The sequence below is a fragment of the Scatophagus argus genome, chromosome 13 (genome assembly GCF_020382885.2).
Source record: "Scatophagus argus isolate fScaArg1 chromosome 13, fScaArg1.pri, whole genome shotgun sequence".
In the NCBI taxonomy this organism is placed as follows: domain Eukaryota; kingdom Metazoa; phylum Chordata; class Actinopteri; family Scatophagidae; genus Scatophagus; species Scatophagus argus.
The window spans coordinates 19,622,568-19,637,271 of record NC_058505.1 but is presented as its reverse complement, the minus strand read 5'-3'; the positions used below and the strand labels follow the sequence as shown (position 1 = coordinate 19,637,271).

Genomic DNA, 14,704 nt, shown 5'->3' with positions numbered 1-14,704 from the left:
AACAAGCCCAAATTCTTTGGCAGTGAAGCATTTAAAGGGTCAAGCTGACACTTTGATTTGTTTTGTTTATTGCACCTTCCCGCACACAGACACTGTGGCGTGAAAAATCCCAGGCGGTTTGCCAGTTCTGAGATGCTGGAACCAGTGTGTCTGACACCATCTACCCTCCTATGATAAAAGAGGTTGAAATCATGTTCTTTGCCCAGCTGAGCAGAACCAAATTAACTCTATCTTTTGTTGCTTGTGCCTAATTTCCGCGGGACCTACTGCGCATAGGAACGAGGCTGATATGAACACATTTCTAAAACTGAAATAAATTTTGAAGCAATGATGGCCCTGAGAGACCTCAAGTGACTGCAGACATTTTATGTGAGATTCTGGAAAATGACTGATGTATTTTGTACTCAAGTTGTAAAAAGAAAGAAGAGAGCTATGCTGTACTCAGAGCTGCTGTGCTGTCATAGGAAGTTCTGCCAAAAGGTTATGTGCAAAGCACTTTCTCTTCAGGCTTGTCCTCACCAGTCAGCACTGTGGTCTTGTTTCCTTACTTTTCGTTAACCTTTTTCCCATTTTTGTCTTAAGTATTTAAATACAAGGCTCTTTCGATCTTCAACATTTCGATCCATTCTTCAGACTGTCAGAATAAAGTGAGAATTGTAAAGGGACAGTGAGGGAAGCAGAGGCAGCAATCAAATGAGATGAGTGCATGTGAGCGAGAAAAAGACAGCGAAGAGTAGACAGAGAGAGAGAGAAACAGAAAAGTGAAAGTCAGCTGAGGAACATTGCCGCATGTATTGATTTATTCATTGGGAAATATCTGCTCAAGTTGAATTACCAAAGTTAAAACTATAACCACATGCTGGAAAGAATATTGACATGAAAGCAGATCTTGCTGCCACCAGTGCCGGCATTGAAAACAATGCTGATAAGCAAAATTCCAGAAGAAGAAACTTTGTTGGTTACTGCATGGGCTGTGTTGATGTTAATGGACTTTGCTGTATCTTCACTCCATTAGAAGAAGAAGAAGAATCAGCTTTATTGACAGTATATATATTTTTACATACACACACTGAATTCATCTTCTGCATTTGACCCATCCTTAGTTGAAGCATATTGGAGTTGTGTTTTGTTACTTTATGATAGATAGATAGATAGATAAATAGACACTTTATTGATCCCGAGGGAAATTCACATACACGGCAGAGACCATAGGCAGAATAATAAATAGTGGATGGATACACCGTGATGTCACTCATCAGTTTGTGGACCATGGTTTTCGCCATCTTTGTTTTGGAGCCAGCCATGACAATATTTGGATGAGAGGGTGAAGCTGGAGAGCATACACATTGCTACGGGTCGGTCGGTATTTATGTCAGTGAATTCTCCGGAGCTGATGCAGAAAAGTTCAACTGATGTCTGGTGTGGTTTTCAACATTGGATGAGCAGGGTTTTTTTTTTTTCCATGTATACACACACAGTCGCACTCACACACACAGATGCTGATGTGAAGTACCTTGCTGTGTTGGTAGAAAATAAAGTGTAGTATAAATCAATAGACCTTTAAAATGTTCAATATCCTTCAGTTTCTGGTTACTGACTTCTATGAGGATTTAGCTGGTTGAAGACTTGTTGCAGCGCAAAGGCAGGACCCTAAATAAACCAGACTGGACTGTGGTTAAAATTTCAAGCCTACTGGTCAGCCGAAAAGGGTAAAGAGATGAATGCATCTTTCAAGCCTGTTGAGACAACCAATTTGTTTAAACATGCTGCCAGCTGCTAACATTGTTGGCCCCTCCACAGGGAGTTTATTATCATGTGGAAGTCTATCATGTGCCCCATGGTTCATACGTCATACCTTGGTAAGTGATGGCTCCCCAGTGGCAGCATGGGCAGGGCAGTGGTTGGGGTCCTGGTGGGAAGCAGTGGCAGTGGAAGCCCACTGGTCTGTGTAGCCCAGAGGTGTGAAGTAACCACAGTCCTGAACACTGGAGCCCCGCTCAAACTCCTCACATACACCGTCACCCTCAAAGACATAACACTGACTTGGTTCACCTTGGGAGATGGAGAGTAGAATGAGAGAGGAGGATTTATGAAAGAATATAAAGCCTGGTTTCTTAATCTGGCAGTGTATACACGCATCCCCCGCTGTTAGACTCCCATCCAAATCTATTTGTCAGTGAACCAAATCTGAGCAAATCTATTTTGTGTTTTCGTTGGCCACTTTTAATGTTAGCCACGTCAATTCAACCATATCAGACTCTCTGTGCTGTCAACAGACTGTAAATTATACTAAGAAATGAACTTTGACTTCAATTAATTATTGAAGCTCACAATAATTTCATAATGCTAATAGACAAAAAGAGAACCTAATATGTGACTTGGCGAGTTAGTTTAATCCCAAAAGCATCTCAGCAGGCTGGGTATCTACAGTATAAGTCACCAAGTAACAACAGCAGCATTATGTGTTACAAAGAACTGTCAAAGGTTGTTCCAAGTCTAGTACAAAACAAAAATACAGACAGGAAGATATTGCTTTTGCCTGTTATCGTGTCTGCTAATAAATTCAGAATTTTGTTTTTTATCAACTCAACTTTTATCAGCGCTCAAAAATTCAACAACATTAAGCCATGGGAAATGAGTGAGAGAGTGCAACATTAGTGCTTTTGTGATGGCATTTTGTCATCACTGGCTATTTGACTACGGAGAGTGACCGGAAACTGCCTCTCCTTAGTCATATAGTCTGCTGGTTTCTTAGGGTCTGTTTTGTCTGCCATGTTTGCATGAATGACTGAATTCATCTGCAAAGACAAAAAAAGCTTCCACTGATGATGATTTTTAAAGTGCCAACACAGACTAAGGCTGTTCATATTCATATGAAGATATGTAAAGCCTATCTTTTGTAATTTAAAGCAGTGTTCATGTAGGATAACAGCAACAACAACATCAAAAATTTCAAAGTCCACTTACCAGTTTTTCCAGAGTTTACTCATTTATCACAAAGATAGTTTGGCAACATGCAGAGGTGTGTTTTAAATTTCTCAAAAAAGATAGTCATTGGACCATGAGTGTTTTTTGTTTTTTTGTCCAACTATTGTTTCCAACAAAGATGTTCCGATACCATTTTTTCCTTCCCAATACCTGAACTTGCATATCAGCCAATAACAACTACCAATCCAGTAACACTGACTCATGTAAGCGCTGCATAGACCAGTTCTGCATTTTTGTCAGTATCAGACGCATTTCAGATACTGGTATGGAAAAAAATCCAAGTTTCCAAGATCAAGAATGAACTATTACAATCAAGTTTTGATGTACTTTTTTCCCGGCTTGATTTTGTTTCGTTTAGTGCAGATTATCTAGCAGCAAAGTCCTCAGTCTGACTATAGTGATGTGACATGGTTTGGTTAAGGGTAAAAAATACTATAAAACAAAAAACATACCAATGATTACAATAACATCTGAAAATACTGTTTGGCCAGCAGGTCCTTCAGTTAAATTAAAAAGACAGTTGATGCCTTGCTGATATGAATCACAGTAGGAGAAAAAAGTAGGCTCTCATACTTCCCATAACACAGTTGCCCCTGAGCTCTGAGCAGTGAATATAATGTAACGGTTCTGACAACGTGCTGCAGCAGTTTATCACAAAAAGACTGGGAAGAATGAACTGAACAACAACTTGTAATGCAGCAGCTATTCATTAAAGGGTGGAAAACATCAGACGTTTCAGAAGTTTGGCCTCATTAACATCAGGACAGCTGCAGAAGTTAGACAGACAGAGTCGTGTCACAGAGTCACTGCTGCACAATTGGCTTCAATTAGTCGACGGAAACATGTTTCTGATGAAAGGAAAACTAGGCCTAGACCATTCAATGGCGTATTGTCATCCCGAGTTCATTTGGCAATACTACACTAAAGTGAACTCACCAAATACCCCACCCTTGCTTTGACAACACCTGTGAAAATGATTAAGTCTCTTCAATTCCAACTCTGTATTTATCAAACCTCACAAAAGAGAACTACTTGACAATTTTTGACTTAACTATTAAGACCATCTGTTTTCTATTTAAGGTCTGCATGTTGTAATCATATCGTGCAATCTAACTTTATTTAATCAGGCTGTTAAAAAATTAAATTAGAAATCAGTGAAATCTATAAAAAACAACTTGAAAGCGGCACTTCTTGAACAAATGCAGCTTTTCTGTGATGGGATGACTATAAAAGTAGTTGGTGTGGTTACTGCAGAACTATGGTAAACAGTATTAACCCAACAGAGAAAGAGCAAGACAATTTGGCATAGTCGCAGTTAACTGGGTCAAGCAAATGTGGCAAGAAAACCCAAACAAATATTCTGTCTATGACTAAGAAGTACATCTCAATAATTGGTTTTAAATGTTGCAATTTGTAAAAACCTGTATCTGCCAAATCGTTTTCCTTCCTAGTCATGATGTCTTTTATTGTAAAACAAGAGATGTAATAGTTTCAGTCACGGCATGGCCTGCCCTGGTGGTAGAGCAGGAGGGACCAGTCTCCGCTTCTTTCACCCTGACAAATAAATTGACTGGATGAAGGAAATGTTATCCCCATAACAAGCTCTCATAACAAAACCCTTACACCACAGAAGAATATGTACCATCCAGCTGCTGGTGGAAACAACACATGGCCTAAAAAGGAAGTAACTAAAGCTACAGTCCGACTGCAGGCAAATGTGGCCCAAATCACATTTGTTTTTTGTTTTTTGTTTGTTTGTTTGTTTGTGGTTTTTTGGTCATATACTTTCACAGATCTTTTCATGACAGTGTGAACAACACATATCAGATACAGGTCTGATTTTTTTTTTTTTTTTTTTTGGCAACAAAAGCCTGAACAGTCATATCGGAATTACTCCATTTTTATAAAATTTTTACGTCACTCCGGATTGTAATCGGTCACAATGCTGCACCGGCAGGAGTCACTCTGTGAACACAAACAAGGAATTTTGGATGAAATCTGTCATCCACACACACACACACACACACACACACACAGTTATGTACAGAAGTAACAACTATTGCTCCACAAAAAAGTGGACAAAGTTTGTCTCACTTTATCCTCATCCTTGTCCTCACTCCCATCTGCTCACGAATTTGCTGGCTTCCATTGAACATCAGCTTATAAATCAAAACTGTAAATGCTGACTTCAGTGGCTTCCATGTTTTATAGGCCACATTTAAATAATAATGTGAACAGCCAAAAAAAAAAAAAATATCTGCAGTGAACATACCTTTACATACTGTCTCATCCTGTCCTGTCACATCTTCTAATCAATGTTATGGAACATTTTCTGAAATCACCAATGGCTGCACATAATAAAAGCGTATTTTTCAGCTTCCGGATTCTGGCGACTGGGGAGAGCCTGGGCCAACATTCCATTATACAGAGGTTGAATTTTAAGGCTGTGGAGGAAAACCACATACCACAACAGTAGGGCTGATTTCTCGTGTCACTGTGGTTAATGCCTGCTCTCATCCAGTCCTTCAATGAGAAACAGAGACACTTGGAGACACATGGACGTGTTAGATGGGAAGGGCTTGCAATATATTCAATATGCGCCAGTGGTAAACAGCTAATTATGACTTTGTGACATCATGAAATCATGCTGTGTTCTCAGTGCTTTCTGTCTGGCTTTGCTTGACCACATTGCAGTTTTTTTCTATGTGTTTACCTAATACCAAGGTCAAAAAACACAGCCCTCTGCCTTCAGTGGAGTGTTTTGGGTAAAGCCCCTTCAATGTTGTGTTGTGAGGCTTCTGTTGTGGCCTTTCTGCATGCTTCAGATTGGGCGAGGGTGCAGACACAAAGTGTTGTTGTCCTGTGGTGGAATCATAAATGATGAGGGCACTCTCTGTGGCTTCTTTGTTTGTCTTTTGCCATATTATTCTACAAGTTTTTGGTCCATTTTACTGCTTTTTTAACCACCTGACCCAGAGTTAAGGCCCTGGTCTCATAGGAGGATACTATATATATGGGATCTCGTTTGATATATAAAAGATGGTCTGCACATACGTTCATGGCAGTTACTGTTATTGTCTACACTTAATAAAAAAGCGGACAGTCTTTGCAAACTTAAAGGGCACCCCCATTTAGCAATGGTCCAGGATAAATGCTGCTTCATATGGGACTTTACATTCATGTGGATACAGACCAGAGTGAAAAACAAACAAGAACAAAAATGGGACACGAGAGCCAGAGTTTTTTAAGTGAAACAGCCTTAACAGGTGAATCTTTATTTTTCTTTTTTTTTTTTTTCAGTGACTAAATGTTGAACACCCACTGAGTTGTTTTCTGGCAGCCACATGACTTGCTGAGCCACAAATGAATTGTTTCTTAATGTTTCTCATCTTACCATAAATCTTTGGTTGTTGATTCTAAGAACAAATCATGCATTCTTGCCTGAACCTCACCAAAAGTTAACCTGACCTAAACCCGAACCACAGTTGCTCTTTCCTAATTCTGAGCTTCTTGTTGGTAAAAAAAAAAAAAAAAAAAAAAAAGAAAGAAAAAGAAAGGACATGAAAAAATACCCCCCCCACTCCCCCACCCCAATGATTTGATTTTGGCGGTGAGAACTACAAGGTGGCCTTCAATCATTTAACTATGGGGTCATTGTACAACAATTGTCAGAAGCAAAGGCTTTTACAGCTGGTTATGATCTCTCTCACTGGGGAGAGCTGGCCTGCTGTTGCAGATGTGATGTGATAATAAAAAAACTCATTACTTACTTTAGATAAAGAATATCAAATGTAAAATGAGAAATGGCAACAATGTCTAAAACATAACTGTGACTGTGAGCTTATTTTTGCAAGTGTCCATTCCAAAACCAAAATCAATAAACTTCATTTAGCAACATGCCCTGGCCTGTATCGATTTCTTGAAATCATTTAAAGGCTAAAACGTATTTAATAAAAGAAACATGGCTGACACATTTTGAGACTGTACTTCACTGACGCAAAGTGTTTTTCTGATGTTTCTCTGCCAACCTAATGTCAAGATGCTTCAGATTTCTAAACTAGACTTTTGACTTAACAAACCAAAAACTCTTTACCCTTTAGCTCATCTGTTTTCTCTTTTGTTGCTGTGATGCTACATTAATGGTTTGTGGAATCAGTTCAAGCCAGAAGCTTTTATGTCTTGTAAGTTAAATTTGATTGGCTTGGGGTTTTTTTTGTTTTTTTTTTAAATACAGCTGCATGTACAAATGAGAGATTTCTGGCTATTTAGTGACTGCTAAAAGTTTATATTGGGTTGCCATTGCATTGAAAGAAACACCGTTGCTCAACATGCTTTCAGCTGTTGATTGTAATGTATGTGTGATGGACCAGACATGCATTTCTTTCCTCACTGGAGTGAATGGGAGTAACTCACCATTACAGTTGAAGCCCACCTCTTTGAGGCATTTCTTAGAGCAGCCATCACCATCCAACAGATTACTGTCGTCACACTCTTCTGACCTAAAGAGAGAGAGAGAGATAGAGAGAGATAGAGAGAGGGGGGGGGGGACCACTATCACCCTCATTTCCCATGCCATCTACATTTGCAAAGTGTAATTAGTCGCCATCTTCATCAGTCATATGTATACATGGGCTACAGTGCACAGACCCCTGTATGAGGCCATCTCCACAGTAAGGCTGCCCATGGGTGTAGATGAGAGGTGGGGAGAGATCGCTGAGGATACCGTCTGCCTCCACCTGGATCATGTACTGGTACTTGACTCCCTGCTTTACAGTGCTGGAGAGGACAGGAGAGGAGAAAAATGGTCTTGTGAAACTGTAAATTTATTTTGGCATAATAAAATTATTAAATAGAATTCCAAAGTTTATCATGTTCTTCCAAGGAGCAGTAAACAAGGCTTTTACGACTACCGTGCTGGTACAAACTGATCTAATAATCTTTACAGGCTCAATGATCAATACTAATGACTCATTCAATAATTGACAAAATAAGAAACAATTATTGTGGTTACTGGTGCCAGTGTAGTGCATGATGACTTATTCCTCTTGCAAACATCATAGCTTCCTTTGTTCTATGTAGAGAGGAAGTATTGTATTTGCAGCACGTCTCCCAACAAATCAACTCAGCACGAACATCATGGATTCTTGGCTCATTGGAGCGCAGGAACAAAACTGGAAGTTGCACTGACAGTGTCTTCTATCTGTAACCTTGCAGTATCCAATGACTTTAAAGGCCCACTGCAGGGAGAGCATGTAACGATACCTTGGCTCCAGTGTTGGGACTATTGATCTGTTTTGGAGGGCTGTGTCTATAAAAAGAGCCTCGTCCCTGTTTTTCCCAGCACAGATCTACTGGCACAAAAGTTAACCGGGAGAAACTCAAATCACTCAGTATCTGAAGCCTGTGCAGTTTTGCCAGACTCAATAAAATTTTCTTTATCAATTATAAATCACAGAAGGAAACGAAGAATCTGAAAATCTCCCCTTTCCCTGTTTATTTGTACTGTATCTATATTTTAATATATCCTCCAACCCTCTGCTACAGCTCTCTCTCTCTCTCTCTCTCTCTCTCTCTCTCTCTCTCACTGCTCTCAGAGGCCTCTCATTACTTCATGATAATTACAGTGTGGTGTTTTTTTCTTGTTTGTTTGTTTGTTTTTCCCTTTTTATCCTTTTAGAATGAGCTAACTGAATGCTTACATATGTTAGGTCATTCGTTCATTTTTAACAGCAGGACACCATATGATCGACCTAAATGGAGCAGAATGGCAGGTTAACAGTGGGAACACATTCACATTGATTTGCTAACAAGGGATATGGCGCTAACCACTCAATGCCAATAGTGTGATTAAACAGTTAGGAAACACTCATTATGGGGATGTAGCCCAAGGAATCCATACGCTTTTGCAACTGAGGTATTTTGAACAAAGCCCCTCTGCTATCAATGAGGGTGGCCAGAATGAAGGTACAAATGGGAATAATGACACACGCTGACACTTGGTTGTGCTTAAATGACAATAGGAATAGCCTGAGAGAGAAGTTCTGCTTACTGCTGTATGAAGTGGGCGTGATTGTTGGTTGTAGAAAGTGACAAAAAATTGTCAGATGGATTGCACTGACGTAGGCGGGCATGTTTCAGATGCTGTTTAACCAGCCGAAAAGGTCTTGGATGACCACATCGGATGATCGATTTGCTTTGAAAAGCCCCCCTACCTACACGCACATTCCATGCTGGATTAGTAGGGGCTACGTCCGAAACCAACAATCTGACACTCGCACTCACTTTTGGCCAGCTCTGTGAAGGTGGAAAGATGCCATGGTTTGAACCTTTCATGTGAACAACTCTGGTTCATTATCACCAGAGTTGTCCAGGTGAGGCTGAAAATGTGCACCGTTACCCTCATATTTAAACATTATCACACCTCTGCCCTCTCTGCGATGGCATAGACTGTTCCTTTTCAGACAGTGTGGATGTTCGGACTGTAAACACTTGATTTCTAATGTGGTCCGACAGCCCGTCTTAAGAGCTCTCAGTAAGTTCACAAAGTTCTGATTGAGCATAACCCGACCCTAAGTGTAGATACCCTCACTGAAGACAACAGGACTATATGTTCTCTGAGTTTTGTTTGTTTTATTCACAAAGCAAACTTTCACTGATTGCTTTGATAACTAAAATGATTTCACCCACAATGACAAAGATGTTGACCTGAAACACTATTTTCTACAAACTGTAATCCGAAGAATCGCACCGGACAGTAACATTTGAACACTCCTGTTTGTCCTCTTGGTGTTCTTCTCAGTGAGCAAGCGATAACTGCGGTGCAAGTTTAGCAGGAGGAAACGGCTGAGGAGCAGATCCAAGCAGTCACTGGTGTTTATGGCCTCTGCTGCTCACATTTGGTTCATATTCAAAAAAAAAGGGGGGGGGGGGGGTCTCTGCCTGCTTTGCTTCACCTCTGCTGTGCTGTTGTCTCCCCTGTTTCCCCACCTCACACCTCGCTTCTCCTTTCCTCGCATACAGCACCCTCCACCTTAAGTTTCATTTCTTTTCCTCCCACACATCTCTTTTCTCTCTCTCTGTATATTCATCTATATGTTTTCCAATTTCGTCTGTCTCCTGCTCTCCTCTCATCTCCTTTTCTCTCCGTTACCCCGCCCTCCCTCTGTCCCTCTCCCTTCTATTCCAAACTCATTGCTCTCAAGCACTCTCTTCTCCTCACATCAACCCCTCTCTGCCCTCCTCGGTCCCACATAACTCAATCCCCACTGGTTCTTACATCTTTTTGCACTTAGACACAGCTTGTGTAACATAGGAGACGTGTTCCCTGAAAAATAAACTGTTTTTGAAGCTGTGTCCACCTAACATCCGCCCTGCTCTGCAAAACAGCAACAGCTTCTCAGAAATTCACAATGCCACAGCTTTTGAAATCAACCTCAAATGGTTTGCAGTCATGTGACACAACTGTCATATCATGGCAGGTACTTAATCAGCTTTTTCTGTTAAAGCTGTATGAGAGAAGCATCAGAGTGGAGAGATTTAGGGTATTTTTGCGGAAGGCTGCTATTTGTTGAGATATAAAAAAAAATTAAAAAAAACTGGCTTATGACCTCACATTTGGATTCCGGTAATCATTTGGACACCCCGCAGTTTGAGACAGGATACTGTACAAACTGATTCAACTTGGTCCCAAAACTTCAGCGTGCTTATGATTGAGTATATGCTTGTTGAAACAGATTTGGATCAGTAGCCACGGCTCGGCATCCGCATGTTGGAAACATTTGCGTCTTGAGCTTTTCAAACAGAACCAGACCCAAACACTTTTGAGAGACAGATAACTGTGGATTAGCAGATCTGAGGTATGCTGGGGAACTTTTACCTCACATTGGCCCTAAATGACTCAGTCTTATTTTCCTCTGAGCTTCTGACATCTGACAAGGCAGCGTGTGCCTGTGTGTGTTTGTGTACGTGTACCCAGCATTAATAGTACACTGCCTCCGTGTCATAAATATTCATCTGTACCTGAGAGAAGGGGAACTTGCCTGAGGTGGAGTTCCAGGTAATTCCCATTACACATTGTGGTTACCTCCTGCATAGCAAACCCTTGCCTGATTTATCAATATTGACTGTCTCATTCCAGGCTTATATAACACTAATGCCACTTGCAGAACTGTTGCTTGTTGACCCAGTTCACATGTTTGGGGTTTATCCTCCTGCTGGGGTCAACATTATTATGTCTGGAATGACCTTAGAGAGCTGAGACTTCAGACTTCAGAATTCAGACTATGATTTTAAAATAACATTTAAAAACATGAGTGTAAGGTTATTTTAATTATAATGTAATTGACATAACTCAAATAAATGAATGATTTTACAAACACCTGACAACAATCAGTGCCTACCTGTCAGTGAATGTTTGCTGGGTCTGAGGTGAAGGGGGTTTGACAAAAGCTGGCTGCCGCTGAATCCTGTACAGCAGAGGCTGGCAGCTGGAGCACAGAGGGCTGCCAGGGCCTGAGGATAACATGGCAGCATCGATCTCCATTTTCTCATCAAAGGTGCAGAGTTTTATGGCGGCGATGGCTGCGTTGTGGGTGTCGAGGCGCAAAGTTAGAGGGATGTCACAGAAGACGTGCTGTGGTCCAAGGTTAACGCTTTTCCCCATGTCCGTTATCAGCTCTACGTTGGCTATGGCTGGGTTTTCTGAGACAGAGAGAGACACACTAAGTATGTCAGCTGGTCTTCTAGTATTTTGACTTAAATTCCTAGTTGTGTTTTTATATTTAACAGAGTAGCAAGGTTTTTAATCAGAAGGCTAGGGTTTTGGACGTATAAACATCTTATTCATGCATTTACTGACAGTGGTACGTGACTGCTGTTTTTCTTCTGTTTGAATATCATTAAAAAGGAGCAAATGAGACAGCATAAAGTTTTGCTAGCTAGTCTATCAAGTTCAAAATTTTGTGTCTGTGGCTGGATCTCCATAGCACAGAGCGATTCTGTCTGTAAACAGCTGAACGTCTTTAAATTTCAGGAGTTTGGGCCACTGCTTACATCAGTTTCTGCAACTGCTTTCATAAATGAGGATTTTGGATTCAGAAAATTTGCGTCACCTGTTATCTATGTATTGCTTCATAAGCTTTAAATTTTTTAGCATTTCCCAACTCCATACTGTTTTCGTGCAATCCTGCTGACTAATGCATTACCTCTCATGCTCTGTTCAAAGACGATAGACCAAGTGTTTCCTCTCAGGTTTCTGTCAGCAGCTGGAGGTCTGCAGTCTAATGCCCCACCTTTTCAATTTCATTTTCTGCCAGCTTTGTTCATACCACTACTGCTCTTTCTAGAAACACAGTGCTGCTTAACGTATCTGACATACCAGACTGATGTTATAAAGTTGTTTCAGAGCAACACTTACTTGAAGAGATGTAGGTGACCCAAAGAGTAAGTGTGTGTGGCACAACAGGGTGGAGGAACCTTAGCGTGAGGGTGCAGCCCTCTGTGTCAGGACATGGTGAGGTCACGTTAGTGTCATAAAGGCTAAGCTCAGGACTCCAGGCCTGGAGACTGGGATCACAGGGCTGCTCCACGTCAGGTGGGCCTGGAGTTCAATAACATCACAGAGACAAATATGTTTGTATTTATTTATGACTTCACTCATTCTGTAACTTTAACACACATTCACACACACACACATTCATACACTGGTGGTAGAAGGCGCCGCGGAGGGTGCCGACCTCCTCATCAGGAACGATGCAGCGCTTCCTGGTATTTCTATTCTCAACCTTTCTCACATACACTCACACTCCATCGGGAGTAATTTGGGGTTTAGCATCTTAGCCAAGGACACTTCGACATGCAGCCAGAGTCAGAGATCAAACCACCGTCCTTCCAACTAGCGGAGGATCTACCTCCAGAGCCACAGCTGTCCCGAAGACTGAAAAACTGCAGTTGGACTGTACAAGCTCAGGCACACACAGGACTCACACACACACACACACAAAGTACACAGGCTAATGGCTTGTTCTGAAGCGCTGTCTGTCATTTGTACCTTTCGTGTGAGTGAATGTTTTTTCACATGTGGGAGTGTATGCAAAGTAAACAGGCTGTGCATGTGTGTGGCAGTCTGACATTAACCTGTGCATTTGCTCTGAACAGCAACATTTGTGTATTACCTTTAACCATTAAAAAGGCATATTATTTGCCCAATCATCTTCTGACTATAGGCAATGGGATTAAACACAAATACTCAGCAAAAGGTGGGACATTTAGAAATATTTTTGTTTTGAAGTAGCAAGACTCAGCTGTAAAAAACCATGCACAGCCCCGATGAAGCAGATTATTTCAGTTTTAGCCCTGAAAAATACTATACTCATAATGTTTTTGTTTTGTTTTGTTCTGTTTTCTCAAATGTATCTCTGAGATGTCCTGCCCCTTCCTCAACATGTCCACTTCAATTTAGTCGTGACTAATTTAGCCCATTTAGGATTACCTCCAGCAAACTCACTCTCATTAGTGACGAATGAGAGCAGATTTTCCAGTTGAAAAAGTTATGAGTCCCCCCTGCTTAAAACATGGCCCGCATTCAAAAACACAGCAGTAACTGTGATGTTCACAGAAATATTATGTGATTAAGGTAAAACTCCAGCTCGTGGAGCGTGTACATAATATACAGCGAGACAAAGATGTTTCTGTTCATTCAGTTATTGTTTGTCTGGTGCATAACTACACAACAGAAACATTAACAGTAACAGTAACTCCATTACACCAGACAAAATGAGCTGTTAATTGTTACAGAATCACAGTAGCAGTGTTATTATGTCCCAGACGAAAGCCAAATAAAATCAGGATGTTAATGAGGTGGTACCTATTTCACACCTAATATGATCAGCCATGTGTGGAAGCACAAAGGATCTCCAAGCTGTCAGAAAGACAGAGGATGCCAGGTAAATGATGTCCAGATTGGCCTCAATAGGCATATAAATGAATCAGAACTAAACTGTGAACAGTCATTTCTGTAAGCTGATGCTGTTTCTTAGCATTTAATTTCTTAACATTTTCATGACTAGTAAAGCACGAGACATATCAGTCAAATCTTAGCTCTTAGATTGAAACTTTTATTTAAGTTAGTCATTATTAGCTGGACACATATCATTTATGTAGTATCTCCAATACTGAAAGACAACTATAACTGCAACTGTAGAGTTGTTGTGCTTATATAAACACCATATGGGACATACAGTAAGATCAGATGCGAAGCCAAAGTACACGCAGTAGATCAGAGCAGGTAACATACGGTCAAGAGACTGAACATACTCTACTGCTACAGGATCAGCCTTTTCTGCTTGTTAATTTCATCACTGTAAAAAAAAAAGCCTATAGTACTAACACTGACAGTGGTCATATCAGCTGGGTTTTATCTGACGTGTTTGCTACATTCTTCTCCTGTAAAGCAGGTGGCTGTAAAACATTAGATGTAACATCTATTGATGAGAAGTCTTTCAATCTAAAGGCACCTGAAAGTAGCAGATAGCAGATTAGTTGATTATTTAAGTATGGATGAATGTGAGGCGGATTCCCCAAATGGGAAGTGCCAATAATTTATCAAGAGCAATGTTGGTCTGAGCAATTAACTGTTGCCTCATACTTTGTGTAGAAACTAAAGAAACCAGACTTTGTTGCACTGATATTTTATAGCAAGCAGTTGCCCAGTAGTGAT

General features: G+C 40.7%; 1 protein-coding gene across 1 annotated transcript in view; it reads right to left on the bottom strand.

The window, feature by feature from the left end:
• The window catches only part of pappa2 (pappalysin 2), a 68,703-nt gene that overhangs the window by 29,801 nt on the left and 24,198 nt on the right, over positions 1–14,704 (bottom strand). Inside the window, exons 10-14 of the mRNA XM_046409067.1 lie at positions 12,404–12,586; positions 11,388–11,688; positions 7,636–7,764; positions 7,402–7,487; positions 1,856–2,052 (exon numbers count right to left, since the gene is read on the bottom strand). Of these exons, the coding sequence (XP_046265023.1) occupies positions 1,856–2,052; positions 7,402–7,487; positions 7,636–7,764; positions 11,388–11,688; positions 12,404–12,586 (896 nt within the window). The remainder of the gene's footprint in view (positions 1–1,855; positions 2,053–7,401; positions 7,488–7,635; positions 7,765–11,387; positions 11,689–12,403; positions 12,587–14,704) is intronic.